General features: G+C 30.0%; 1 protein-coding gene, 1 long non-coding RNA gene and 2 pseudogenes across 5 annotated transcripts; 2 read left to right on the top strand and 2 right to left on the bottom strand.

The window, feature by feature from the left end:
* The first annotated feature begins 1,193 nt into the window (after window positions 1-1,193).
* LOC100741555 (ATP-binding cassette sub-family G member 4) lies at window positions 1,194-26,480 on the top strand. 4 transcript variants are annotated; one of them, XM_012388906.3, is made up of 12 exons: window positions 1,194-1,496; window positions 21,493-21,676; window positions 22,244-22,367; window positions 22,710-22,855; window positions 23,202-23,325; window positions 23,506-23,620; window positions 24,289-24,417; window positions 24,525-24,646; window positions 24,911-25,079; window positions 25,173-25,429; window positions 25,675-25,808; window positions 26,046-26,480. In XM_012388906.3, exons 2-12 carry the CDS (start codon window positions 21,555-21,557, stop codon window positions 26,263-26,265), a joined length of 1,662 nt encoding a protein of 553 aa, XP_012244329.1. In that variant the 5' UTR covers window positions 1,194-1,496; window positions 21,493-21,554; the 3' UTR covers window positions 26,266-26,480. The 4 variants fall into 4 exon arrangements, with proteins under 4 accessions (XP_012244329.1, XP_033178214.1, XP_033178216.1 ...); XM_033322323.1 differs by lacking the exon at window positions 1,194-1,496 and adding an exon at window positions 16,255-16,519; XM_033322325.1 differs by lacking the exon at window positions 1,194-1,496 and adding an exon at window positions 20,650-20,756.
* On the top strand, window positions 11,231-12,938 carry LOC105681121 (annotated as a pseudogene).
* Window positions 16,244-16,597, bottom strand: LOC117152024. Its single transcript, XR_004462244.1, has 2 exons — window positions 16,464-16,597; window positions 16,244-16,384 (listed from the first exon to the last, which is right to left on the bottom strand). It is a non-coding gene; the product is annotated as an uncharacterized LOC117152024 (long non-coding RNA).
* Window positions 17,894-19,117, bottom strand: LOC117152023 (annotated as a pseudogene).
* Window positions 26,481-26,981: the final 501 nt, after the last annotated feature.

The following is a 26,981-nucleotide window of genomic DNA, read 5'->3' as shown; positions in this document are numbered from 1 at the left end:
ATTTTTTAAATATTAATTTCAATGGACTTATCAATATATCTATTGTATCCATACAATCTTAAATTCATTAAATCCATTGTATAATTACTATTTACATTAAAGTTAGAGTGTTTTATAGGTAGCATACACACTATTGACAAAGAAAATCATAAAAAAATAAACGAAAGTTTATTATAAACAACTATTCTATTGTCTATATTATTGTCAATATTATTGAGTAATTATATATTTGTAGTATGATAATGCAAGTTTATAATATAAATTCCGTTGTTTACTAGGTTTTATATTATAGATTTTATACTATAGTCATTGTATTAATTTATGTGAGAAAGAAGCAGAAGAAAACAGTTAAAACATCATGATCTCGTAAAAGTGGCATTATGATAAAATTATACAAATTAAAACATTTAATCCTATTAATTAATATATAAGAATGGATATTACCTCATGATTTGATCATAGATACAAAGAACAAAAAATTTATATTAATTGTGAAATACGTTTATAGAAAATATATTTCTGGCATGTATAATATAAATAAAAAAATAATAAACAATAATAAAAAATTAATAAAATTTTCTCTGTCTCATAGAAAATGTTGAGCATTTCACGATCAAATTTTAGGGGCAGTGAATAGACAATTTGTATTAGTTTCACAGATTATTTAATTTTAATAGACATCTATATATGTCTTCTTTATAGTCTTCTACAGTATAGTTTTCTTTACATTTGTCGATTCTTCAATGAGGTTACAAGACATCCGATTACATATCTTTCCTTACAAACTACATCAACTGTCATTTCTTTACGTTGACTTAAACTACCTTATTCTATATACATTTACAATATACAAACTATACTCTCTCCGCTTTTTACAGCTATATATTTTATTTCATATATATATAAATTTACTTTTAATTAATAAATAAATAATAGAAAAACTTGGCTATTAAAAATTTTTAATAAAATGAATAAATAATTTATACTAAATAATCAATAATTGATTAAAACGCAAATATTCATCTTCGTTTTCTATAAAACAAAGCGCTGGTAAAAAACAAGTATTGAGTAAACGAACATAAAGTACCTACTTGAGAATCGTTGCGTGAAATAGAAAAAGAGAGGGGGCGTGATAGACTCCTGATCGGCGGGCGAATATGTAGAGGGGAATAAAAACATGATAGGGGAAGGCAGTAAAGGGAGAACATGAGAGTCGATCAGCGGCATTCGGCGGTAGTAAGCAGTAAGCAAGCAGTACGCGCTTGCATTTTCATGTATGTGCTCTACGCTGTTGTAACGAATGTCCTATAATGGTTTTGTCTCTGACACATTTGTTTCGGTTCTTATAGTCATAAGTTTGTGTTATACCCGTCTTCTTAAACGCACGTGTTTCAAGCTGACCACCAAATTACACGTGAAATGAAACTGGTGTACTAAAGTTACTCAGTGAAAGCTGACAAGCAAGAAATTCGTGTATCTTTCATACTCTCATTCCTGTAAGTGCATATCTTTATTTTATTATCAGTTTTGTAAAGCATTTCTTATAAGATGACAATATATGATTTGAACCTGATAAAGCATGTCTTATATTGTTTTTCTCATTTAATCGATTATCACAGTTAACATGTTTGTTATGTATCTGATTTCTATTTTCTACAATACTGTATATTAACAAGCAATGTTCATACAATACCTGTATTTACATTGTGAAATATGAATTATTATGAAATACTTTTTATAATTTTGGAATTTTTATAGTTCACGTGCCATATTTAAGCCGATGTCATACATAATCTACAAATTAATAATCTTGTGGCGTACAAAAATTTCCAGATAAATTTTCAACTTTGTATTCTTAAAGTGAAATCTAGATGAATTTGAAATAATATCGATATTGTTATTATTTGTTATTATCATTCTTATGTTAGACTTTCGCCTATTACAAGTTTAGATAAAAAGCGAATTATAAATATAAGTAAAAAGTATTAATATTATAAAAGTATACTATGAGTATAAAAGTATAATATTATAAAAATAAATATATAAGTAACATTAAAATAATATTGGTAAAAGAGTATGATAAGTAAAAGAAAACAGTGTAATACATAAACAGTGCTACATAATTGTAAATTATTACTTAAAATTATTAAAATAGCGTGTTGGAGATATAAAATGAAAAATTTATCTGACCAGAAACTTTTATAAGAATGTGCGTTATGTAAAGTTAGTGTTATTTGCATATTACTGGAACTTGAAAAAGTTAATAACTCGTTGACGATCATAATGGTTATGTTTCATGTTTTACTAAACTTTTTACAATAAAATGATAAGTAGCACGGACTAAAATATGTTCAACGGTATGAATGGCTTGGATAACATTGTCAGAGAAAAAGTGCGCAAATACAATATACAGTCAACTTTCGTATAACGCAGTATCATAGCATACTATGCTGCATAACGTACCGTATATACCGTATATATATATATGTATGTATGTATAGAAGAAACATGTATATTTCAGAATACCGTATTATAAAAGGGTTAAATGTAATATTTTGCAAAAATTAAATGTTATTTATCTATCAATGTATGTATGGTATGTTGATAGTAGTGTATTTCTATTGCAGCACCCAGGACAAAGTACAATATATAATTCATAGTGTCAGTGCCAATGTGTTAATTAGAAAAGTAATATGAACATTTTTTTTTTTAGAAATATGCTGTTGTCTATATGACTCACGATTCATTATGAAAAATTTGTTTGAAAACATGTTTACTAAAAGAGATCTTTTTCTAAGATCTTCAATTTTTTTGTACTTCATTTAATTACGAGTAGTGTGAGGAGAAGGTGTGATTGAAATTTATTTGGAAAGTGAAATATCAAGAAACATTTGACTCATTTGGAGTTCTGTCTTTGTTATGTATATACTTTTTGTATCTTGTTTGATTAATGGAAGAAGTGAGAAAGATTGACAATTATCTGGAAAGTAAAGGGAGCATTTATAAATATTTATTATATATATAAGGATATATTTGATTCATTTGACGTTTTATTTTTGCTATACATGTATGTTATTCATATCATTTATATTCTTCAATATTGTATTTTGTTTAAGAAAATGTTTATAAATATTTATTAGATAGGATAAGAGATATAAGGAAATACTTATTTGGTTTATTTGAAGGCAAAGACGATTGTATATCATGAGTTGAGATTCGGAACTTTCACTGTAAAATCTTATATAATAGTAGGTACTCAATTTGATAGTTCTTTCTCTTCCTCATAAGTACATACATATTCTTGTTTATTGTAAGAAAAGAAGCTATTATACAAGTTAGTAAATTTGAAAACTATTCATTTACGAAATTAATTCAGTATTTTCATCAGTTAAGAAAATTGTTTTTATAGCTATATTAAATTGCTAGAAATATGCAGAAATATTGATATAGTTAAATACTGTTCAAAGCGAAACAAGCTATTCATCAGAGGCTCGTAGAAGGTAAAGTGAGTCAAACTCTTCCTGACTTGTCGGTTTTGTCCTACTTCTTCGCACCTTTCGAGGAAGTTAGAAATTGCACGAAATCGTCTCGATCTCAGATTTCGAACGACGAAACTACATCCAGCGCGTGCAGTGATCGACATATTCATTTTTGTCGTCATAGAAACTTTTCTTATACTAGTATACTTATACTTACTTGAAATTTAAAAATTCCTTAATTTACATAGTCCATAAAATATAAGAGTATTGAATACAAGAATATGGAATAAAAAAATATAATTCCCATTTTAACCGTGGACTTCACTTTTTAAGACAGATGCAAGGTAAAATAAATATTAGCATGACATGTTCCTCTCGAAAGCGAACATTTGTTTTAAATATTTTTTGTATCGTCCATAGTTTTCGAAATATTTATATGTTGCCAAATAAAACGGATATATTGTATGTACAGCTTCAATAAACCAAAACGTATTCATGCAAAGAACGACAAAGTAAAATTTGAAATATAATATTTATTGAAGAAATAGAAAAAAAATCCAAATTGAAAATCAAGTCAAACACGGTATTACAATCCAAATCAATGTAAGTATTCAAATCAAATCTGGTATTTCTTAAAGTTGAAAAAAAAAGAATAAAACCGACTTCTAAAGGAAACGAGAAGGGACTGAAGGCACTTAAAAATGGAAAATAATTTTTTCTTAAATATGTATATGAATTTAAATCTTTTGCAGTTGGCGCCAAATTCAACGTAAATAAATTATATAAATTTTCAATTACACGACGATCTATTTAATGGAATGTAATATTCTTAAAAGTTGTCGACTATTTTTAAATGTTCTTGAAAGATCTCGCTCTGAAGCATGGAAAAATAATTAAAATATGAAAGAATCCTAAGAACAAAGAATTATGCACAGAATACTCATATTTATCCATACATTTGGACGCACAGCCAGTCGTACTTGTTAATAGAAGTCAAAACTTCTCTAGTGAAAATTGTATAACTACATGAAAGAACGTACATGTACTTTCATCGAGAATAAACATTTTCTTTGTTGATATATGTATTAAGTATCGACATTTAACATGTAACTTCGTACGAAGTTAATTTGTCTGCTTTAAATTTAGCAACGACGGCAAGAAATTGAAATTTGCATATTTTAGAAAGGATTATTCTTCTCTTCCTAGTTGGTCTTCTCCCTTCTATTTCTTTAAAGCCTGCTTTCTTATTGTATTTAACATTTTTGAGTTTCTTAGCTTAATGTTTATGAACATATGGATTGGCTTTTAAAAAGCCCTTCATTAAGGGACCACAGGGGAAGCATACTCTATCGAGTGAAAAATCTCTTTTCTCTTTTATCCCTTTGAGGGAAAAATTAAACAAAAAATCGTTAAAATACTTCTACGGATTTTTAAAGGACAACTGTGTCAAAAAGAAATATTGCAACTTAACAAGAACGGTTATATTATTCATGTTTAATTTTAAATTCGCTCCTTTAGAGATTGAGTATGATAATATCCTGAATTATGTCCTACACACTTGTTTGGGTATCGTTTCTAAATTAAACCTAAGCTGAAATCTAACCCGGTCTAAGAGATATCAAAGAATTCATTAATATACAGGGTGGTTGGTAACTGGTGGTACAAGCGGAAAGGGGGTGATTCTACGCGAAAAAAGAAGTCGAAAATATACAACACAAATTTAAAAAAAATTTTTTTTTTTAATTTTTTTAAAAATCTACAGTGAGATCCGTTATAAGTGCACGCGTACCGAGCGAAAATTCAAAGTCGATTTTCTCGAAAACAAAGCCTCGAACGAAAAATTTTTATTCTATATTTTCGACTTCTTTTTTCGCATAGAATCACTCCCTTTTCGATTTAATATTGCTTACTTTTTAAAATAATTGGCCAAACTTCTTTGTAAATTAACTTACATTTTTAGTTTAGTAATTTTTTGAAATGAAGTTAACCTCACCTTTTATCTACAGAATGTTAAAAGATATAGGCGATATTAATAAAATGTGATTCTAATAAAATTGTTTCGTAACTTGAGAAATAAATCTTAAATGAAAATTTTCTACGTTAACCTTCCTTCATTATCCTGATGTTTAGGAGAATAAAGAAATAGGTACCAAAGAATTTTTTTTTATTTGCATGAATTTTACAATCAATTCTCATTGAGAATTATAAGTAAATGTTTCTGGCGTATTACTATGGCGTGGTACTATGTCGTGTTTAATAAGTGTTCATCGTGTGTTTCATTCTAGTTGAATCTAGTGCTTAAATCTAAAGGGTAATGTTTACCCTGCGGATCTGATCCGTCGTGTCAAGTAATTGAGTAACTAGCAGGGTTTTTGTGGTTGTTAACTTATTACTGAATTTGGATGTTTCTTCTTTGACTGTGGGAGGTACCAAAGAATAGCAAATCTTTAAGTTACAATGTAACTTCGTTCGAGTCGATTTCTTCTAAGTAGATTTCGTATTTTTATGCAATTTCATATTTCTGCGAATAAAATTAAAGAAATGGAACCTACATAAAAATTTCTTTCATCCATTAACGATTATAAAAGTACTTTGCTTTCAATATTTTATATATTTTTGTATACTTATTCGTATATACAATTTGCGGATTTTTAAACCTTTAAATTTATTACAAATGCATAAAAATCCGCGCTCTTTTTAAAAACATTTTAAACAAGTCAGGTGATTGTTGAATCACGTATCAAAGTCGAAATTAATTAAAGAATATGTATTGATATTTATATGCCATAGCAATTTGCGTAAAATGACCGATTGAACTTTGTGCGTAGTGCACGCATGCTGTTACGATGTTATTAATCACTCGGTATTATCAGTGAAGAAGCATTTATAAGTGGCATACAATCTAAATGAATTCTGGAAAATCATATATTTTTCGTAATTGTCAAGCTTTATCGTGTCGATGACGTTTCCTACAAGAATATGTTGCAGAGATAAAATAATGGAAGTATGAAGTTTATTTCCTTGCTTGATAAAGTTAACAGAGAGATATTTATTCGAAGGAATAAAATATTAATAGTTTGGTATAATTATTTACAATATCATTAAAGATTTATAAGCGTGAGTATCTTCTAAAGGAATCTTCTGTTAAACAATTTGGTTAAATAAATTGTATATGTATTTAAGCTACAAAAAAAGTGAAAGAACATTTTTCGCGAGTTATTGTAGCATTTTGGTATTTATGTATCTGGTGTCCTTGAAAACAGGATGACTGAAGCTTCTCTAAAAGAGAAACAAAGGCCAATTTTGTTAGTATAGATACCTCGTATAGATAAAACTTAAGAAAGTTAAGAAGCATATTTCGTAGCCAAAAACACTGATTTATACCTGACTTATACATTGATGACAACATTATGCATTATTGTGTACTGTATGTGTTATATAAAATATTTTGGAATTTCATTCCCACTGAAACACGAATTTCAAATGAATCATTGGAAATAAATTTTCCCTATTGCTGGTTTCGTTGCTCTTTTTTATATAATAAATTTGAGTATCCATAAAAAGATATTTGAAGCTGTTTTTTTTAGTCTGGATTAGGTTTGAAGTATTTCTAAACTTAAAATTCCAATCTTTATATCACGTTATCTTTAACTTTCGATATCGTCCAATCATGTGACTAAAGAGAAAGAGAATGCTTATCTTATAAAATAATTTATACTTTACATAAGTATATGACCAATGTATATTTTTTCAATATCAATTACAGTTCTTTTATCGGCCGGTGAGAAAAATTACACGTACCTGTTTATGCTTACATAATACGATATCACTGGTTGCCAATTAATCAATCTCTCAATGAATAGTTAATGGAAGCTTCAAAGGTTGTTTTTGAAACAATCATAGTCAACATCGTTGATGCTAAACTGATTGATAGTAACATGAATATTCATTTATTTCTAAATTGTACATTCTTTAATGAACCTTGACTCATGATCCATCCAAAATGAGGGAGATCGCGGTTTGTTTGTTGTTCGCCCTTCGTTTTAGATTTCTATGATAATTTTTCTTATAATATAGGTCATATGTAAATAAATAGGTCTTCTTATAATACACATTATATAATAAGTTAAAAAAAAAGGTCAGAGATAAATGGAAGATAAAAGTATGCACAGTGATGCAAAAATGCTTTTGAACATATATAGAACATTTTTATATATATTCATATACATACACTGTATATGTATTGTTTAATATATACGATATAAAATATTTTGAATTTTATTCATACTGTACTGAGATGAACGTTATATGTAATTATATTGGTGAAATTTGAAACCATTCTGAAAACGTAAAAGATACCTAGGAGTTACAAGATGTTTATTCCAAACTGTGAATAAATGTTCTTGCATGATATTAATTAATTGAATAATGGAATTAAATTTTACAAGTAAATTTAGAAATTATAAATTATCTAGTCATTTTACGAAGTTTATAAAAGATCTACTTATAACTTCTTAATTTATTAATATTAATAGTTAGTAAATTATTGCACAAGAGCTCTGATTGTTCATGCTATATATGTATACTTATATATGTAGAGGCGTCAACAAGTTCATAAATTCTTGTTAGATTTAATTATAACTCTCTAACGTAACGTATGTAAAATTAAAGTATCTAATATATTTATTTCTATTTAAAATCTGAATTATCCAAAGTTACATGATTAATTATACGATTTATCGGCAAATTTGACATCCGCGTACAAAGTCCGAAGTAATACTATCAAACTTACTCATCGCATGATTATACACATATGTTTGTAGATATTCTATGTTAGTCATCTTTCTTTCTTTCGAGCAACGCGAGCAGGCAACTTTTGTTTTCTTACGTTGAATCGATCTTTGCTCTACAATCATTATCTTTTCTATTAAGTTTGCACAAAATTTTGTCGCGGGAGTCATGTAAATAATCAATATGATGATCTAATAAACATTGCAATGTTGTTTTGCAATTACAAAGAAAGTCAGCACAAAGATAGGTACATTATTAGGTGGATAGCTTCAGAGTCTTCCTTAACGTTTTGATAACCCCAACGAAAGTACAATACATGTAATAAATATAACATTGTGTAAATCTTTGTAGAAAGCAATCATAAATAATGATCATTTCACAGCGCGGTCGATAAATTCTCGTAAGAAGGGAAACTGGGATGCCAATTCAAATTGTATAATGAAAACGTTCATACAAATTTGTTTCTTTACGTTACTTTTAAATGCTTTATATACGTTTTAAATTTGTAAATATATGATTATATTTTTTTATAGGTTATTGTTCGATGTAACGTAATTACAATTAGAAATAGCCATAATCGAAAAAAGAAAAATATATTAAAAATTGCATAATTGTAACTTTTTGATAAATGTAGTGTTAATATACGACTATCTATAAAGTTTTACATTTGGAGGTTAGAGTTTTATAGCTTTATGTATGACTCTTTATGACGTATATCGATACGTGTGTAAATAGAGTGACTTGTTTGCAATTTACATCATCGTTGATCACTGACATTAACTAAGAGCAATTTCTAAGAACATTTGAAACGTGTACACAGGTTATCAAGGAAACTGATTGACGAAGAAATCAATATGCAAGATAGATCGCTGTGTATTGTTATCGTCTCAGGAACAATAAATGTGAACTTGAATTTATGCCATTCCACGTAAACAACGGCCGGCTTGGATCTTTAACGATCTCTCCACTGGACTTTCATTGTTGATTCATTTTGTGCGATTAGATTTGCGATGTACTTCGACCAATCATTATAATTTATGGCTATTGTCTCGGAAATGCATCGTTTGCATACAAATGATAAACTTTCTGTGCAGAAGGAGTTAATTTATTACTTTTATTGTTACATTTTTAATATGTTAAACTTATAGTAAAAAGTATCTACATTGTAATTGTAGGAAAATTTATAATCCTAAGATAACCTTTGTTAAACCTCTTTTCTCTCGTTTTCAATTATCAATTACTAACGATATAGGTTAGGTAATTTTACATTCTGATTGGTTAGCTTTTAAAATCATTAGAGCTCCAAGTAAAACAGATAAGTAGACGTTACCAGAGTTCAGCTTTAACTTCTGAAACAATGATTGTTGTTAATACTATAAACAAGATTAGAGTTATCGCCAGAAGAGATAAACCACTTTGTTCTCTTTGAGGAAGTTTGCTTAACGATCAAATGTTTCAATGTCGTCGATTCCTTCTTAACGATGTCATATGTATACGTGCATATGAATTGCTTTCTTGTTCATCATGTATATATTTTGTATAATATTTATATGTATGTAAGTAATGATTGTTTATGGACAGTCTGAAATACTATTATCAGACATAATACTATTATTAATACTATTATCAGAAATAAATCAATTTGAAAATAATTAATAAAGAGATAAAAACAAGATTAAAAAGATATACAACCGATATAAAGAAACGAATAAATTGTTTTAATCAATGTGCTTATTTTCTGCAATAAATTTAATGACTAATCGAAGTTCACGTATCGAACTTGTAATGGTCATTATTGGAATTTAAACTTCAATTATTTTTAATAAGCACTTCTCAATAAGCTGTGTCTATTTTCATTATTTTTTTAAATGAATACGCGTCATAATGCAGAATATTCTGTTTTTCTGTCCTTTAGACCGACATTTGATCATTCAACGTGTGTTATTAACAATCCATAAATAACCGTTATTTTATCGAAATTAAAGGTTTTCTAACTTTGCTTTTTTTTCAAGAAAATTGTCTATTCCTTCAAAACCATTTCCTTTACTTACGATACTATAGACTTATTGCACATGAAATGTATCGACGTGTTGCTTATAATTGTAAGGTAACCATAATACACTGTTGCTAATGTAATTAAATAATTCGCGGAAATTAAAAAATATGGTTGTGACAGAATCTTTGTTTGTATGTGTTAATCACGACTATATGATGCAATGCAAATACCGGAATTTCTTGTACACTCGAACAGAATTGAGTGAGTCAGCTAAAACTGGATGCTGAAGTATTTGCACTAGTAATTCATGTTCATATCACTTATTTTATTCTTAGAGACAGTATTAGAATACTAAGTTTTATCACTTATTTCTGAATCACTTTGTAGTCATAGAACGATTAATCTAATCTAATCTGGGATCAACGTCGACTTTCCGTTTGGTTTTCGTTAAATCATGTCAAACTTCACTAGCAAATGTTCCGCGCGATTTAACCTATACTCGTAACAAAGATCAATTTGTGTTTAGGCAGAGTAGTTAATGGACTGCGGATTTTTATGCATTTAGGTAATATTTGAGGATAAAAAAACGTATAGAATGCGTCTAATATGCAGAATTATATAAAATTTCCAAAGTACTTGTTTAATAGCACTTGCTGTAATATTTGGTATCTAAACTTTTCTATATAAATTCCATTTCCTTACTTATCTTTGTAAGAATATGAATTTCCATATCTGTTCGCCGCCTTATTAATATTATTTAAAATGCTGACTGATCGATGAGCATTATCGTGATCCACGCATACTTAAATTGCTTTTTAATACAATTTTTAATATCTTTATAATACTTTTATAATTTTATCTTTGGAAATGAAATTAATTACAAGCAAAGTGAATGGCAATGTATACAAAAAAACGTCATTCTTTCGATGATAAATATTAAATACTTGTGTGATAAAAACCGGCTATGTCTTTTATCGTGAGAATAATAAATTCAAGTAGATATCCGTGGTAACTTCCTGTGGCTTCCGCAAGTAGTCGTCTATTACTGGTCCTTGTGTTTTAGACCAAACTGTACGTAACAGCATATAAATGTCTTTTTTATTTGAAGATTTGCTATCTGACGTTTAAATAATCTATGTATGTGCGTATAACATATGTATATATAACTTATATGTTTATATAAACTGCAAGTTACATTCTTCAATTTAAAGTCACGTTTTCAAAAGCAGAGCTGTATATCCAAAATAATAAGAAACTGTTGCATATTTTATATATTAAAAAATGTTAATTTTTTAAATTATTACAATACGTTTGTTTTATTATTTCATTCTCTATTTCTGTTGAATATTATGAAATTAATCGGCTGCAGTATAATATATCTCTTCCGAAGCTAAAAACAAGTATGTTTACACTTGAGATTCAATTAGAAATTTGTTATCAAATGCAGTTGATTATCATGTTTGAAACCATATAACAGGTTTCGAGAGGCGAGTTAAGTAGTAAAATTTTTTAGTGAAGGCAAGTTAAGAAGTATTATTTCTGCATGATATTAAAATACAAACTTTTTTGTGCAACTATTATAATGACATACATATACATATAAATATCCATTAATTTAGTTATATTTTAATGTTACTTTCATTAAAGAAAGCATGTTTCTCTTTTTGGGAAGTTTTTAGAATCGGGTGACCCATGTTAAATGCAAATTAAGTACCTTATATCTATAATAAATCATTGAATTCATTTAACACTAGGTATACGGGACCCGTCAATTTGACGGATTTCAAACTTCGAAATGAAGTAATTAATTTGATCCATTTTGCATCGTAAATTAATCATTTCATCTAAAGAATTTATGCGCATAATTATTTTTTCCTAGGCTTTCTTATTTTTGAAATCTGTATGTAGTATACCTATCTCTACGAAACTCGTGAAATTGACGGGTTAGCTGATTTCATAAACAATCTGTTTTTCAAAGACAGCGTGCAAAAGTTTCAGTTATTGTAGACATTTCTGTATTTTCTTATTTTCACCAATCCCCCTTTTCTAGCAATCGCGAGTAGATCCAAGAGATATAGTAAGATAATGAACAAAATTGTCAACATCAATGAAGATTGTTCTGAGGATACCTCCAAAGAAGATCAGCATGAATTAGGCCAAAGCGAAGCTGACAGTGAAAGTTCTAAATACATTGAAAGTGGAGAGATAGAAGGATCTTCACGGATAGTGAAGAGGAACATTTCTTGAAAGTGTGTCGTAACAAGAAAAGGATGCGCATTCTTTCTAGTTCTGACTCCGAGGACGAAAGGACGAGCATTCCAAGCACATCCCAAAATGTAATAGGTGAAACTGAAATTGCAATTGACGGGACACAGTGCATAAAACTGAAAGCAGGCGGATCTAGGGATAGGACGCCCTTTCGTATGATATTCAAGGATATCGCAGGGCCTACTGGCTATGCTAAGAGAAATATTATGTCGGGTTGTGTAACTAGTGCTTTCGAATTGATAATTGACAGACACATAATGGAGCACATAAAAGATTGCACTGTAACCGAGGCGCATCGAGTTTTGAAAAAAGACTGGACAGTCACAGTTGCTGAGTTGCGTAACTTTCTAGGAATTCCATATGCCCGAGGCGCATATAAAGCGAGATCATTGAGAGCCTCCTAAAGATTACAAACAGATAAATTTGCGCTGATATCCGAAATACGGAACAGATTTATAAGTAATAGCCAGGCTTGTTACAAGCCATATGAAAATATCTCAATAGATGAACAATTATTTCCAACGAAAGCCCGATGCAATATATACCGAATAAGCCTCATAAATTTGGCATTAAGTTTTGGTTAGCAGTTGACGTCCAAACAAAATATATTTCGAATGGTTTCCCTTATATGGGGAAATATGAAACTCGATGCTCAAGGGGAAAAAGGACAAGATGAGATTGTTTTCCACGAATTTATATAAATCAGAAAACTGCACGCTTACTGTGTATAAAAGTGAACCTAACGTAAAAGTCCTTCTAAGCACCAAACATACAGGTATACAAGTAGAAGACAATTATAAACGTGTTCCAGAAACCATTGCTTTTTATAATAAAACAATGTTTGGTGAGGACGTCATTGACCAGATGGCACGCAAATATGGTGTGAAAGCAGGGAGTTTCCGATGGTTCCTCCTTTCAATATTTTAGATTTGGCAGCGACAAACGCGTGGATATTATGTGAAGAATGCACCGGATCGAAAATATCCAGAAAGGAGTTCATATTTTGCCAAAGATTAGACGCTTCATTTCTGTCACCTTTAACGTCAGAAGTGCGAAAAAGTTGCCAAGTAGCCTATTGCAAAAAAAATAGAAGCAATAATTGTTGTATACAGGGTGGTTGGAAACTAGTGGTACAAACGGAAAGGGGGTGATTCTACGCGAAAAAAGAAGTCGAAAATGTAGAATAAAAATTTTTCGTTCGAGGCTTTGTTTTCGAGAAAATCGACTTTGAATTTTCGAACGGTACGCGTGCACTTTATCACGTCTCGTTATAACGGATCTCACTGTAGATTTTTAAAAAAGTTAAAAAAAAAAATTAAAAAAATTTTATTCTATATTTTCGACTTGTTTTTTCGCGTACCACTAGTTACCAATCACCCTGTATATTGCAAAAAAGATCGTATGCGGAAAATGCACAAACAAAATTCAGTATGTTTGTAAAAAACGTGCTCAATAAATATGATTACCTTATATCGTTAATATTATTGTTATCATTCCCGTGATAATTTTTCAAAAAAGACTTTTTACTTATTAACAATTTATTTAAACGTGGAGCCTAATATTGTTCAATTAATAATTTGAATAATAATATAAAAAAAATAATGAAAATAATATAATAAATGAATAAAATAATAATTTGAATAAATTGATTTTTTAAAAAAAATGCGTATTTTCGTTTATCCGTCAATTTGACGGGTGCTCGTAGAGATAGGTATATAAGGAACGCCCGTAAACATAGTGTTAATCAAGCAGTTAATATAATTTTGAATTGTACTATAGTTCGTTTCGGAATCGATATTTTCCTATGACGCTTATCATTTTAGATAAAGTGACGATTCGATTAATTGTAAGATAGTTGTTTGGTGCTTTAATCATTATAAGAGTTTTTGATATTCTTAGGATATTATTCAGCTTTTTTTCCATAGATCGAGAGCTACAGAGAGCAGATCCATAATATGAATTATAATCTTGGAATTCAGATATTTAATCCAAACTATCTTAACTGCGACCCAAAATCTCATGATATCTGTGCCTGTTGCGTGTTGATTTACACATTGTTTAAGAAATAGCAGAGATAATATATTTGGATGGCACTTGTATGATTATTTCACAAGTCATATAAGTCATATAAGATTATTGTACAAGATAACCTGTTTTCATGATAATCATTCGTTTGGGTTTCAATCATCATTTTTTATACCCTCACTTTGTGTCTTGTACAATGATATTTTATTACAATCTTTTACAATTTAAATTTGTCTTATGCAAAAAAATATCGCTTCTGCAGTTTACATAGAAAAAAGATTAAAAAAATGAGAAATAAAGAACAGAGAGAAAGAAAAGAATATGGGTGTGTACAAGGATCAGAGAGGGGATGAGGAAGTAGAAGGCATTGGGGATACAGTTAATTAATTCCAAGTAGGAGGGAATTCTTATGTTAAAATATTACATTTTTAAATTCAGAGCAGCAAGATGTGTGTAATAGACATTTCCTGGAATGAATAAAAGACTCCATGGATTGAGTCATATCACGTAATTTGAAGGATATTATTAGAATATTGTATACATCTTAGTTAGATATATAGACATGTTTTCGTTCCTAATTAAAACTATGGCGATCAATTAGTTTCGAGCATAACTTTCATGTCAATTAGCAAACTACTTAGTTTTTGTTACATTTGTCGAAAAATTTCTGAATTCTGAATATATGTTGTAAAAATAAAAAAATAGAAGTTATAAATAATTACAGAAATACGTAAGTAGATAAACGAATATATACATGTATATATGCATATATGTATGTATGTATAGAGTCCTGCTCAAAAGTCTTAATACAATTATAACATTTGTTTAACTGTAAACTGAAATAAAAAATTTGTTGTTAAAAGATATTACCGATTTTAAAAACCGCTAAAGGTATAAAGTAATTTCTATTTTATTTATATTTGATTTAGATATATATGCAACAACGATTACGTTATCCATTTACTTATTAAACAGCATACTAAATATATTGCAACGGAATATATCAATAAAATTTATCAACGCAATTTCAAAATGAAATTGGTAGACTAGAATATTGGAACAATGGTACATTGGAACAACAAATTCTTTGGGCAATCTCTAGAACATGCAAAATGTTTGATTCCGATAGCTGAATCCCATACTGCATACCCTGTAACATATCCTATAAGATGCACAAAGAATTATCCCGATTGGTCCAGCCATCGTTCTGAAGTAATTGGTAAACATACATAAAAGAAAAAAGAAAAATATACGTCGAACATTGATACTTGCTTATTTTTCAAAGTCGGTATATAAAGGTTAACTATGTAATTATTAAAGCATGCAAAGGATTACTATTTAATTAGATATTTTATTTGACAGGAGAAATAAGGTAGCAGTATATTAAAATTTATAAAATTTATGCTATAAAATATAAATTATAATATACTATAATATTTTAAGTTCATGATATACATTAAATTAAATATCGAAACTGTATTAAAAATACAATATATTCTAACAATTTTGCGCAGAAATGTATATTAAGTACAAATGTTGACATCGGTTATCATAATATTAAGATGGCGGCAAATTTCAAATTTTTTAATTGGAACGCTAGATATAGAAATAATTGATGATAAATATCTTTCTGTTTGTTTATGTTCCTTTTTGTATTGATCATATCTCATTTTTCTGACTGCAGTTTTATGGTGTTTGCTTGTCTATGTTCAACTAATCGGCGAGCAATTAGCTCGCTCAAAATACTCGACGATGGAAGTACTGATGCACGAGATGAGCAATGGCCAGGAGACGAATGCAGTCGACACGAAGGTTTACACTATGCCTAAGCAGACAGAGAAAAAGGTAGAAAATGCACATGTTGAGGATGGAAGATGTTTCATGGAAAGCAACGCAGTGGATACCGTCGATATTATGTTCGAGAACATCAAGTATACCGTGTCACTGGGTTGTAAGAAAGGTTAGAATAGCCTCAGTGTTTCGATATTTTCTTGTTCCATTTTTGATTTATCTGTGTCACTTCCTTGACGTCATGTATTCTTGATTGGTGGAATATAGTGAAATCATAAATTGAAGTATTAAGAGGATACACAGATTGTTTTAGTTCCTTTAAAGCCGGAGATTCATTGGAAAGCTAAGTTTAATTATGCTATGATGTGTTATGTTTAAAAATATTTGTTTCAATATATGTATATATGTATCCACCAAAAGCTAAACTAATAGCACAGCTAATAGTACAGTTTAGTTTAGCTGTGGTGGAAACGATTTCACATATGTATATCTTTCGAAAAATATTGTTAATCGTAGTAGAAGAAACCTTCGATAACCGCAGACATAAACTTCTTGTTCTCTAATTGCATGGTCGTCATCTCCACCACGGGGGGAGGTTCCTCTTGACGCACCGTGAAGCTTCGATGGCTCGCCGCGATCGAGTAGCAGGGCCGGCGTGACCTTTTGCCGGGCCGGTTCAAAAATTTTGCGGGGCCTGAATACACATTCAAATCCTACACTTAAATTTTACAATTTTGTTTACAAATGCTGTTACATATTATATATTTTTTATAAGATGAATATTAAATAATAATACAATTCAATAATAATATTAAATAATTTTTCTCGCTTTTTTCGACGCCAAATCTTTGATAACATCATCGATTGAATTTGCTACTTCATTTTCTATTAATAGAATAGCCAGAGATGAAAATCTCTCTTGGTTTATCGATGATCGCAGATAATGTTTTATTAGTTTCAATTGCGAGAAACTACGTTCTGCTGAAACCACGGTTACCACGGCGTCGTTAACATAATTTGTAATGCGATTAATAAATTTGGGTATGCTTCCGAGAGATGGTTCTTTACGATATAATTCATCGAATTTAAAGCCGAATAATTGGTTTGTGTTATTGACCGGATCATTTTAATTTCTTCCAATATTTCAGTTCCGTCGAAATCTCCTTCCAAATATAAATAAAGATCTTGACAACACTTTAATAAATATTTATTATCTAAATTTCCAATCTCATTCAGGTATAGAAAACCAGAAATATTTTGGTGATCTGTATATAATTCGAATCTACTTTTAAAGGATACTAGCGCGTATTTATTATTTTTAAAAAGTAATGTACACGGAAGTATTCTTTGTCGTTGATTCATAATCGAATAATTTTTGTTTTTTACCCCTGTATGATGATTTGAAATCTGGTATTATGTCCATTTCCTTTGCAACTTCATATTTGCTGCGATTATTTGCTTTGCTAAATCTTTCATTTCTGTATTCCGCAAAGAATACGTTAAGACGTTAAAAAGAATACGTTTAATAATATTTCGTATCAAGTGATAAGACTGGCAATAAATTCAAATTCATTTATCTTGCGCACCATATACAAAATCTCAATTGTCAATTTATTGTTCAGGCGAACGTGAAATCGAATAGCCTTTACACTATCAAAACGACATTCCCACCTAGTTTCTGATAATGGTTTAGGCGTAACTTTTGCAACGTGTCTTTTTACAACATCCCAACGCGATGTCGATGCTGCAAATATCGTGTAAATCTTTTGTAAAACACCAAAAAAATGTAGTGCTTGGGTTGATGATTTTGCTATATCTCCCAATAACAAATTCAAGTTGTGACTACCGCATGGTACGTAAAACGCTTTAGGATTTACACGTAATATATTTGCTTGTACTCCTTGATATATTCCCCTCATATCGGCACCGTTATCATATCCTTGTCTGCGACAGTTGGATATTTTTATTCCCAACTGATCCAGAATGTTCATGATAGTTTCAGATAGTCCTTTTCCTCTTGTATCGTGAACTATTTCAAATTTGATAAAATGTTGCTTGATTTCAACCTCCTCGTCTGTTATATTGACATAACGAAGAACAGCCGATAATATTGCTCTCCATGGCTATATAAATGGAATAATATTTTGCTCTTCTTATTGCACCGAAATTTCTGTTTTCTTCTTTTTGTGCTTCAATTTCCATATTTTCAATATCTCTTTCTTGATGAGTTTCACAATCGCTCGTTTTTCTATTGTTTTCATTTTCGTCCAATTTAGTTTCGTTGATGTATTCTTTATTTTCCTTCACAGGTGTATTCAACTCTTGATCTTCCTCTTCCAAAGGGATTTAATTCATTGCCGTATGTTTTTTACCTTCGTTTGGCTGCTTGAATGACTAGTGGCTTCAATTACATACCTCAAGATGTTGTTTGTTTGCTGTTTGATATACTCGTCTCGCTGCTTCTTCCGTTTCAGTTTTTCAGCCCCACTTAAGTATTTCCGTCCACGATCTCTAGCCCTGCTAGCCATAGCGGTTCTTAAAAGAACATATTTCCGTGTATAAAATTTTGTCTGTTACAAAAGTGAATAAAATCGTGCGCCAAAAAACATTTACTGCAAGATAGAATGAACTATATATTTAATAATAACGAATACAAATTCTCAACTAGTTATATGTATTGGATTTCATTTGTATGACTGCCATAAGCTTTTTTGCGACGCGATTTCAGTTAGGGTTGATTTTAACTTAAAAGAGGGGAAATAATTGAAAAAAAGTACTTACCAGAAATCAAACGTTTTGAAAATGTATCATACCACAATGTAACTTTGAAAATATTCGTCGTCTTAAATTTACCAAAACGCAACGATCACAATCCTTGCTACGTGTCGTGAGATTGACTAATGCTCAGTATCGAAGCAATGCAATGGCCTGATGCGTTTTTGTGTAAAACATATGAACCGCAACACGGCGACTGACACACAACCACTAATAAATGTCAGGCGTTACTATGCCCAATTTCTATGCAAGTTCGTAGGAGCTGCGACTCGTCGACAGACTTCTAAAAATTGGGGAGCGTTATCTCTATTTCTTTAAGCAGTTTTTTAAACAAATCCAAGTAATTTTTTTTTCAATCCATAATTCGCTTTTAAGGGACAAAAGATTCAATGAAAGTACAAAATTTGTAATCATGTATGACTTTTGCAAAAAACTATTGATGTAGTTTAATTTCTCTAAAAAGTACATTTCTCTGAAAGCGCCTAGATTTTTTATCTAAAGTAGTTCCCAGGATATGAGGACTTTATGGAGTTACACTGAACTTTGATAATTTTCGTCACTCCATTAAACTGATTCATTGCTACTAAAAAAATGCCTTGCATCTTAATGGTATCATTATTCTGTAAAAAGTTAATCAAAATCGGTGTTTTTTAATTGGGTAATTTTCGTAGACCGCGGGACCTCTTAAAACGTGGGGCCGTGTTCCGACGAACGCGCTGAACCTGCTTTGCGCCGGCCCTGTCGAGTAGTGTAATATGATCCAATATCATATATCGCTCAGGCGATGTATGTAGGTACTAATTCAGCAGTGAAACTGTTTTATTTTTGACTTTTTTAAAATCAAACTTTTACTAACATATTTATGACGTCTTTCTGATTAAAACAAGACCAAACACATGAATTATATTTACGTATTAATATGGTTATCATTTATTAAATAAGTAAATATGCTCCAAATTGTATCGTGTTTGATGTCATTTTAATCAGAAAAATGTAACAAACATATTAGTAGAAGCTTCCTTGATCGACAATCAACGATAAGAAAGTTTTTATACGTTACCAAACACTTCAAACTCTCAGTCCCTTTTTCTCTTTCACTCGTGTTGTCCTTTTCTACGTTCCGCACGTCTAAGATCTCAGTTTTCTGGAATAGAATCATTTCTGCTTCTCCATAATTGCAGAACCTGGGTCCCGAAATTCTGGTAATTATTGAAGGTTTCCATAACATAGCATAACTTAAGCCCTGTTTCCACTGAAGTAACGCCAAGAAAGTTTTTATTGTTGTTGCATGTTTCTTAAAAAAGTCGCCGCTTGTTGCCTGTTTCGTAGCAACAAAATAAACGTATAAGTGTATTCAATATATACGTGTTGTTAACAACAAATAACCTTTAAATCGAAGTAAGACCCGAAGCCTCCTCAGATTATGTTGTTTTAACATGGATAAAATATATCTATAAGCATTGCTTGTAAATATTTTGGAACATGCAGCAGCGTAAAATGGCAAAAGGTTCCTCTTTGCTTCAGTGGAAACATAACTTAGTTTTCTGGTGAATACCCGGTATTATCTTCACACTCCTATTTCTAGTTCTTACATATAAACACGCAATGATCGAGCCACTGGCCACCATCTAGTAAGATAATCATCTTCTAATTCTGAGAGTAAATTGATATCTCACATTTCTGTCAATAGTCGATCATCTTACCTCCTCTTAGGTCTTTCCCAATCTCTATTTTGATGATAATGTTATGACCTTATTACTTGTTTGTATTGAATAATCGACAAGACATTCAACGTTTAATGATATAGAGTCGCACATGCCAAGTGACATGCATATTTAACAACTAGAGAAAAACTACGCGTATGTGAACTTTGTCACATTCATCTTTATAGAGATACACATGGAAATCAGTGCGCTGACAGATCTTTTTATTTGTACAGTATGTAAATATGTAACTCGTTGTTTATAGTTAATAACCAATATAGTAGTATTGCATTAATTAATCGGAAAGTCCTTAAAGTCCGCATAATTGAGATTCTTAAAAATTTACAAAGTCTGTAAAAATCCTTAAAAGAATACAATAAAAATCTTCTGAAAATATAAATTAAATCGATTTTTCGAAATTGGAAAAATAACCTTCGCAAATAATCGCTTAATGTCGATCGTTAATAATCATATTTTATAGAATTAGTATTGTAATATTATAAATATTAAAAAATTTAATAAAAACATAGTTCAAGAAAATATATTTCTTGACTCTTATAAACAACAGCATCTCTTAATATTAATAACAAACGATCGTATCCTATATTCACAATATATCTATATCCATACATATGTGATCACTTTAATCACACACATATTGCAGGCCAAAAGGAGATATTACACGGAATCAATGGAAGACTTCCAGCGAAACATTTAATCGCCTTAATGGGCCCATCCGGAGCAGGGAAGTCGACCTTGCTGGATATCCTGTCGGGATTCAGGACGACTGGCATGGATGGAAACATTTACATCAACGGTCATGTCCGACACTTGAATTCTTTTCGAAAGTAAGCATTGTGTCGTCCGAAATCATGAATATGCTAATACAACGCTCTACGTGACCGAAGACTAGATTATCTTAAATACCATTATGGTAATTAATGAATTCGTTTAAAAATCGTCTGGTATATAGTAACTATAACAATGCATAAAATGTATACGTATATAAATTGAGATTACGTTTTTCGTTATAATAATTCTTTTGAAATTATTCTCACTTTCTTCTTACTTTTAAATCCTTTTATACATCTAGAAGCCTATTTCTTTAAATTACTTTTTAACTATTTAAAATTTGTTTACTATTCCCTAATATTTTATAAAATAAATTGTCATTACTTTTCCTTATTTTTATTATATTCTATTATATTTCCGTTATATTTACAAATAGAAGATTCATAATCATTCAGAACTATTTTGTACATTTGTCACTAATCAGATATTTGTCACACATGGAAGTCGGGAATAGACAGTAGGTAATGAATTCAAACGATGTGGCTTGTAATTAAATTCTATGCTCGTATTATGTATTCTTATCTTTGACTGCTGTTTTGTTATGTTTCATGCGATCGCCATAGATGTAGCACATACATCACGCAAGATGACCGTTTAGAAGCTCTGTTGACAGTCGCTGAGAACATGACTGTCGCAGCTGACCTCAAGCTGCCCACTAGTACCCCTAGATACGAGAAGGAAACGATAGTACGTATGTAGATGCTTATACTCGAGGTCAATTGCTAAAATTTCTTAAATATTTGTATCATTGGCAAATTTCGTTATGGAAATATAACAAGAAGCTTCTAGTATACATTTGATCGATTATTCATTCAAATTATAGTAGTATACTTATTTGGAAAAAATTGGTGATTTTTATATCGAGTCCTGGCTTTTTAAACTTTAACTGTTTTTATATCTATAGTATCTAAGAAGTTTTCTTATAAGCATATAATACGAGTTAATGAATTTTTACTATAATGTTATGAATACATCTTCATAAAGTCATGCAATAACAGTTATGTATTTAAGTAATATATTATATTTTAGATTAAAGACATCCTGAATACCTTGGGTCTACACGAGCATATGAATACTCTAACGGAAAAATTAAGTGGCGGGCAAAGAAAGAGGCTATCCATCGCTTTGGAGTTGGTTAATAATCCGACTGTTATGTTTCTCGATGAACCGACTACGTAAGTATATGTATTTATAGGAAATTTGAATATGCGAATGTACTGAATGCATGTAATATGCAAAAATATATAAAATATTCAAAACAAACGCTTACAGCAACATGTCATTTGTAAAATTTCAAAATCAAAACCTTACTTTATTAAATTCTGTTTATGACAATATACTATAACGCTTCTACAAGCAATTCAAATATTTACAGCATTATGATAAATTGTTATTTGGTCCTTAATGAGTTAAATCAAATCTCTATTTAAGTTTCACTTATATAATTGCATAAACATATGCAATCTAATGATAATAATATATAGAGATAACAGTAGTCATATAGTATGGTGAACGTTTCAGGGGTCTGGACAGTTCATCGTGTATGCATGTGGTAAATTTGTTGAAATTGCTCGCACGGCAAGGAAGGACGATCGTCTGCACGATACATCAACCTAGCGCCTCGCTCTTTCAGTTGTTTGATCTGGTACGAGGTACTTTTTGCCGTAGGTTTTTTTTTGTACAATTTATTCGTTGCCTGTGTTGAATCATAGTTTGAATGTCTGCATTTTGATCGTATCTCTTATGTTTCATTCAAGATGTAGACTTTTATGTTTTGTATGCCTGGCTGTCGACTTCATTTTTATTTTCGTATTTATGATCGCAGGTTTATGTACTGGCGAATGGAGAATGTTTATTTCATGGTGCAACCACCCAGTTGGTTTCCTATTTGGAAAACGTTAAACTGCCATGTCCTGTATACTACAATCCAGCTGATTACGGTATGAACGACGTATAGTTGGATAGAGAGATATAGCGAGATTGTAAATCAGTCGGACCAAAAATAACAAATGTTCAGATTGTCGAAACGTTCGTTTAAGATATTTATGGAAGACTAATATAGATAGGCAGTTACAAAGCGGTATACTGGTTCCCAGTATGGTCTCACATAGACCAACAATTCTTGTTACGTTTTATTAGAATTTATATTAGATCGTCCAAAAAGTTTCTTTCGTTTTATAAGGAAATAATGGACGCACAATATTTTCCGTTTTATATTATTTTATCGAATTACGTGTGATCCATTTTGTTCTATCAAAATAAAGATCACAATGTTCGACAGATTAGGTTTCATGTTTGTATAAAGATGCGTCGTTGTAAAAGACGTTGTATCTGTAAAAGAAAGACACTTTTCGGACAACCTAATATCATGTATATTCGTACTGTCGCAATTGCCTAGACTATAAGTTTCTGTCACACACACATTTGTATTTTTTTATGCAAATAATTTTTTTATTTATTTAATCAGATATAGTGTTTAATTTTCTGATATAAAATATTGCGTTTTGGGTGTTTTTTGAAAATTGTTTTCGCGCTAAATGAAAATGTTTCATTTTTCGAAAATTAGATATTTTGACCAATATACTTCATTTATTGCTTTTTGTTTTAGTAATTGAGTTGGCTTGCGGTGAATATGGAGATGACAAAATAGCGATGTTAATATCGGGCTCAAAGAACGGCAAGAGTACGCAATGGTTCCAAAATGCTGATAGTCTTGCAACTGCAAATAATTTGAGAGGTATATCTATTACGAGTTAAATTTGCATTATTTTAATAAGATTATATATAAATTAAATCAAAACCGAGAATGATTTTTTTAATGACATTCATTTCTTCATTTTGCAGCGTTGCATCCGATTAAGAAGCATGTGAATTTAAATGGAAAAAGTAGTCTTCATGCGACTTCTTTAATACATCAGATTAAAATTCTGATTGAAAGAGGTTTTATAAAGTCTAAAAGAGATACTGTAAGTATTATAAAAGTGCAAAATCTACAAAATTATCAATTTAAACAATTATTAATTATGCATTAATTAATATAATTTGTTAGGATGTGATGTTTATTTCTGATTATCCTTAGTAATCTACAAGTAGTAGTAATTAATATTTCATTATGTAGTCATATAATCTCTCTCTTTATGATGAATGATTTTTCATAAGCTTATACTGAATGAAATATCATAGATGGATAAATACTATTCTTCGAATAAATTGATATCTTTCTATTACAGACATTAACATATTTACGAATCATAGTCAATATAGCCGTTGGTTTAATGCTTGGTATGGTCTTCGTTGGAGCTGGAACCGACGGTGCCAGAGTGTTAGATAATTATAATCTTTTGTTTTCCATTCTTATACATCATTTGATGACCACAATGATGCTTACCGTAGTTACTTGTACGTAAAACTGTCCATAATTTAGCGATTAATTGTTATAATTTTTGATAATTTTTAAATATGATTTTTAATAGGGTTTTAATATTTTTTCAGTTCCTATGCAAATGAGCATTCTATTAAAAGAACATTTCAATAGATGGTACAGTTTAAAAGCATTTTATACGGCCATTACTGTCATCGAATTACCGATTTCGATAATATGTTGTCTACTTTTTACGTTGATAACGTATTTGTTCACGTGTCAACCATTAGAAATGTCACGATTTTTCATGTTTTTCGCGATTAGCTTGTTAGTGGTTCTAATATCACAGGGAGCTGGTCTCATGATTGGGGCAGTGTGCAATGTAATTGTAAGTATATCGTAATAATTATAATTAAATTGCCGATTTTTATGTATTTATAGAAAATAATATACAAAAATATGTAATATACACAAAACATAAAGTGCTGTAAAACAATATTTATTTTTTTTTTCTATCTATTATATTCATAGTTATATTCATAGTCGTATAATTCACAATATGAATTTGCCATTCATGGTACCAATGACATTTCATAATTAGAAGATATTTAACATATTTCCTTAAAATCTTAGAATGGAACATTCGTGGGACCAACTTTGACCGTGCCATTGATGATGTTCGCTGGCTTTGGTGTTACATTACGTGATATACCAAATTACCTTAAGTGGGGTACATATATAAGTTTCTTGCGATATGGTTTGGAAGGGTAATATTCCTTTTCTTATATTTTTAAATATGTCACAAATTTTAAAGATAACAAAAGTAATGCAGCCTTGTTCCAATTATCTAAAACATTACTTTTGCATTATTGTATATTAATATTTTATTAAAATCTTTTAACGTAGAAGTTTTTTTTTATGAGATAATTGGAAAAAATTAGCTTTCTATAAAAATATTAATTTATTCCATAATGTTTAAATTAATTTTCTTTGTGAATTTACAGATATATCGGTGCAATTTATGGATTCGATAGACCAGTGTTATTCTGCGAAAGTAACGAAAATTTGTACTGTCATTACAGATATCCAGCAAAATTCCTTTCTGATATTGCGATGGAAGGCAATCAGTTTTGGAATGATATTGTGGCGCTTATAATAATACTTATACTAACGCGATGTGCCGCGTATTTTCTTCTTAAGTGGAAGATCATGTCTGTACGATAAATCGATTAAGTTCAAAGTGATCTTCGAACTTGTTGTTTCGATTTTGTTTCGTATCGTAAGCGATAAACGATCGCTATTTAGCTGCATAGAACGTTATATGCAAGGTAATCGAAGAATGTATTTATACTGTTTCTCTAGTTTTGCAAATACTTTTTGCTCAATACAGGGTAATTTTTATAGAGATATAAAATTGGTTCAAAAAGTAATTTTGATACGGTTTCTAAAAAACAAATACATTTATATGGTAGTTATGGATTCTTGAAAAATGTGTATAATTCTGACTAAGCCAAAGACATTATTTTTATTAAACTGGTTTAATTAACGGTTTAATTAATCTCGTTTAATTAATGATCTGGTGATATCTCTAATTTGTAAATACCAGATTTTCTTTTTTTAAACGAGAATGATGTCGGCGATATCTACTCGTTCGTAATAACATAATACAATTTAGGATTATTCTGGAATCAATTTTAACTTATTCGTTATTTTTATTTCTCATATTCAATAATGATAAGAATTTTAGACATTTGAATGTCTAAATTGTAAATTAATCTTTCGTGGTCGAATTACGTTACGATAGAATAATTTTTTTCAATAACCTTAATAATTCCATCACTAAAGATTAATAGACGAGAAGAAACGCGCTGTTATATTGTAAATTAAGTATATATTTAAGCTGATACATTTTTCCGAAACGATATTTTCGGAAGTTGAAC

Source organism: Bombus impatiens, unplaced genomic scaffold, assembly GCF_000188095.3.
Source record: "Bombus impatiens unplaced genomic scaffold, BIMP_2.2 scf_0582, whole genome shotgun sequence".
Taxonomy (NCBI): domain Eukaryota; kingdom Metazoa; phylum Arthropoda; class Insecta; order Hymenoptera; family Apidae; genus Bombus; species Bombus impatiens.
The sequence above is the reverse complement of the archived record's forward strand: the minus strand, read 5'-3'. Positions and strand labels throughout refer to the sequence as shown.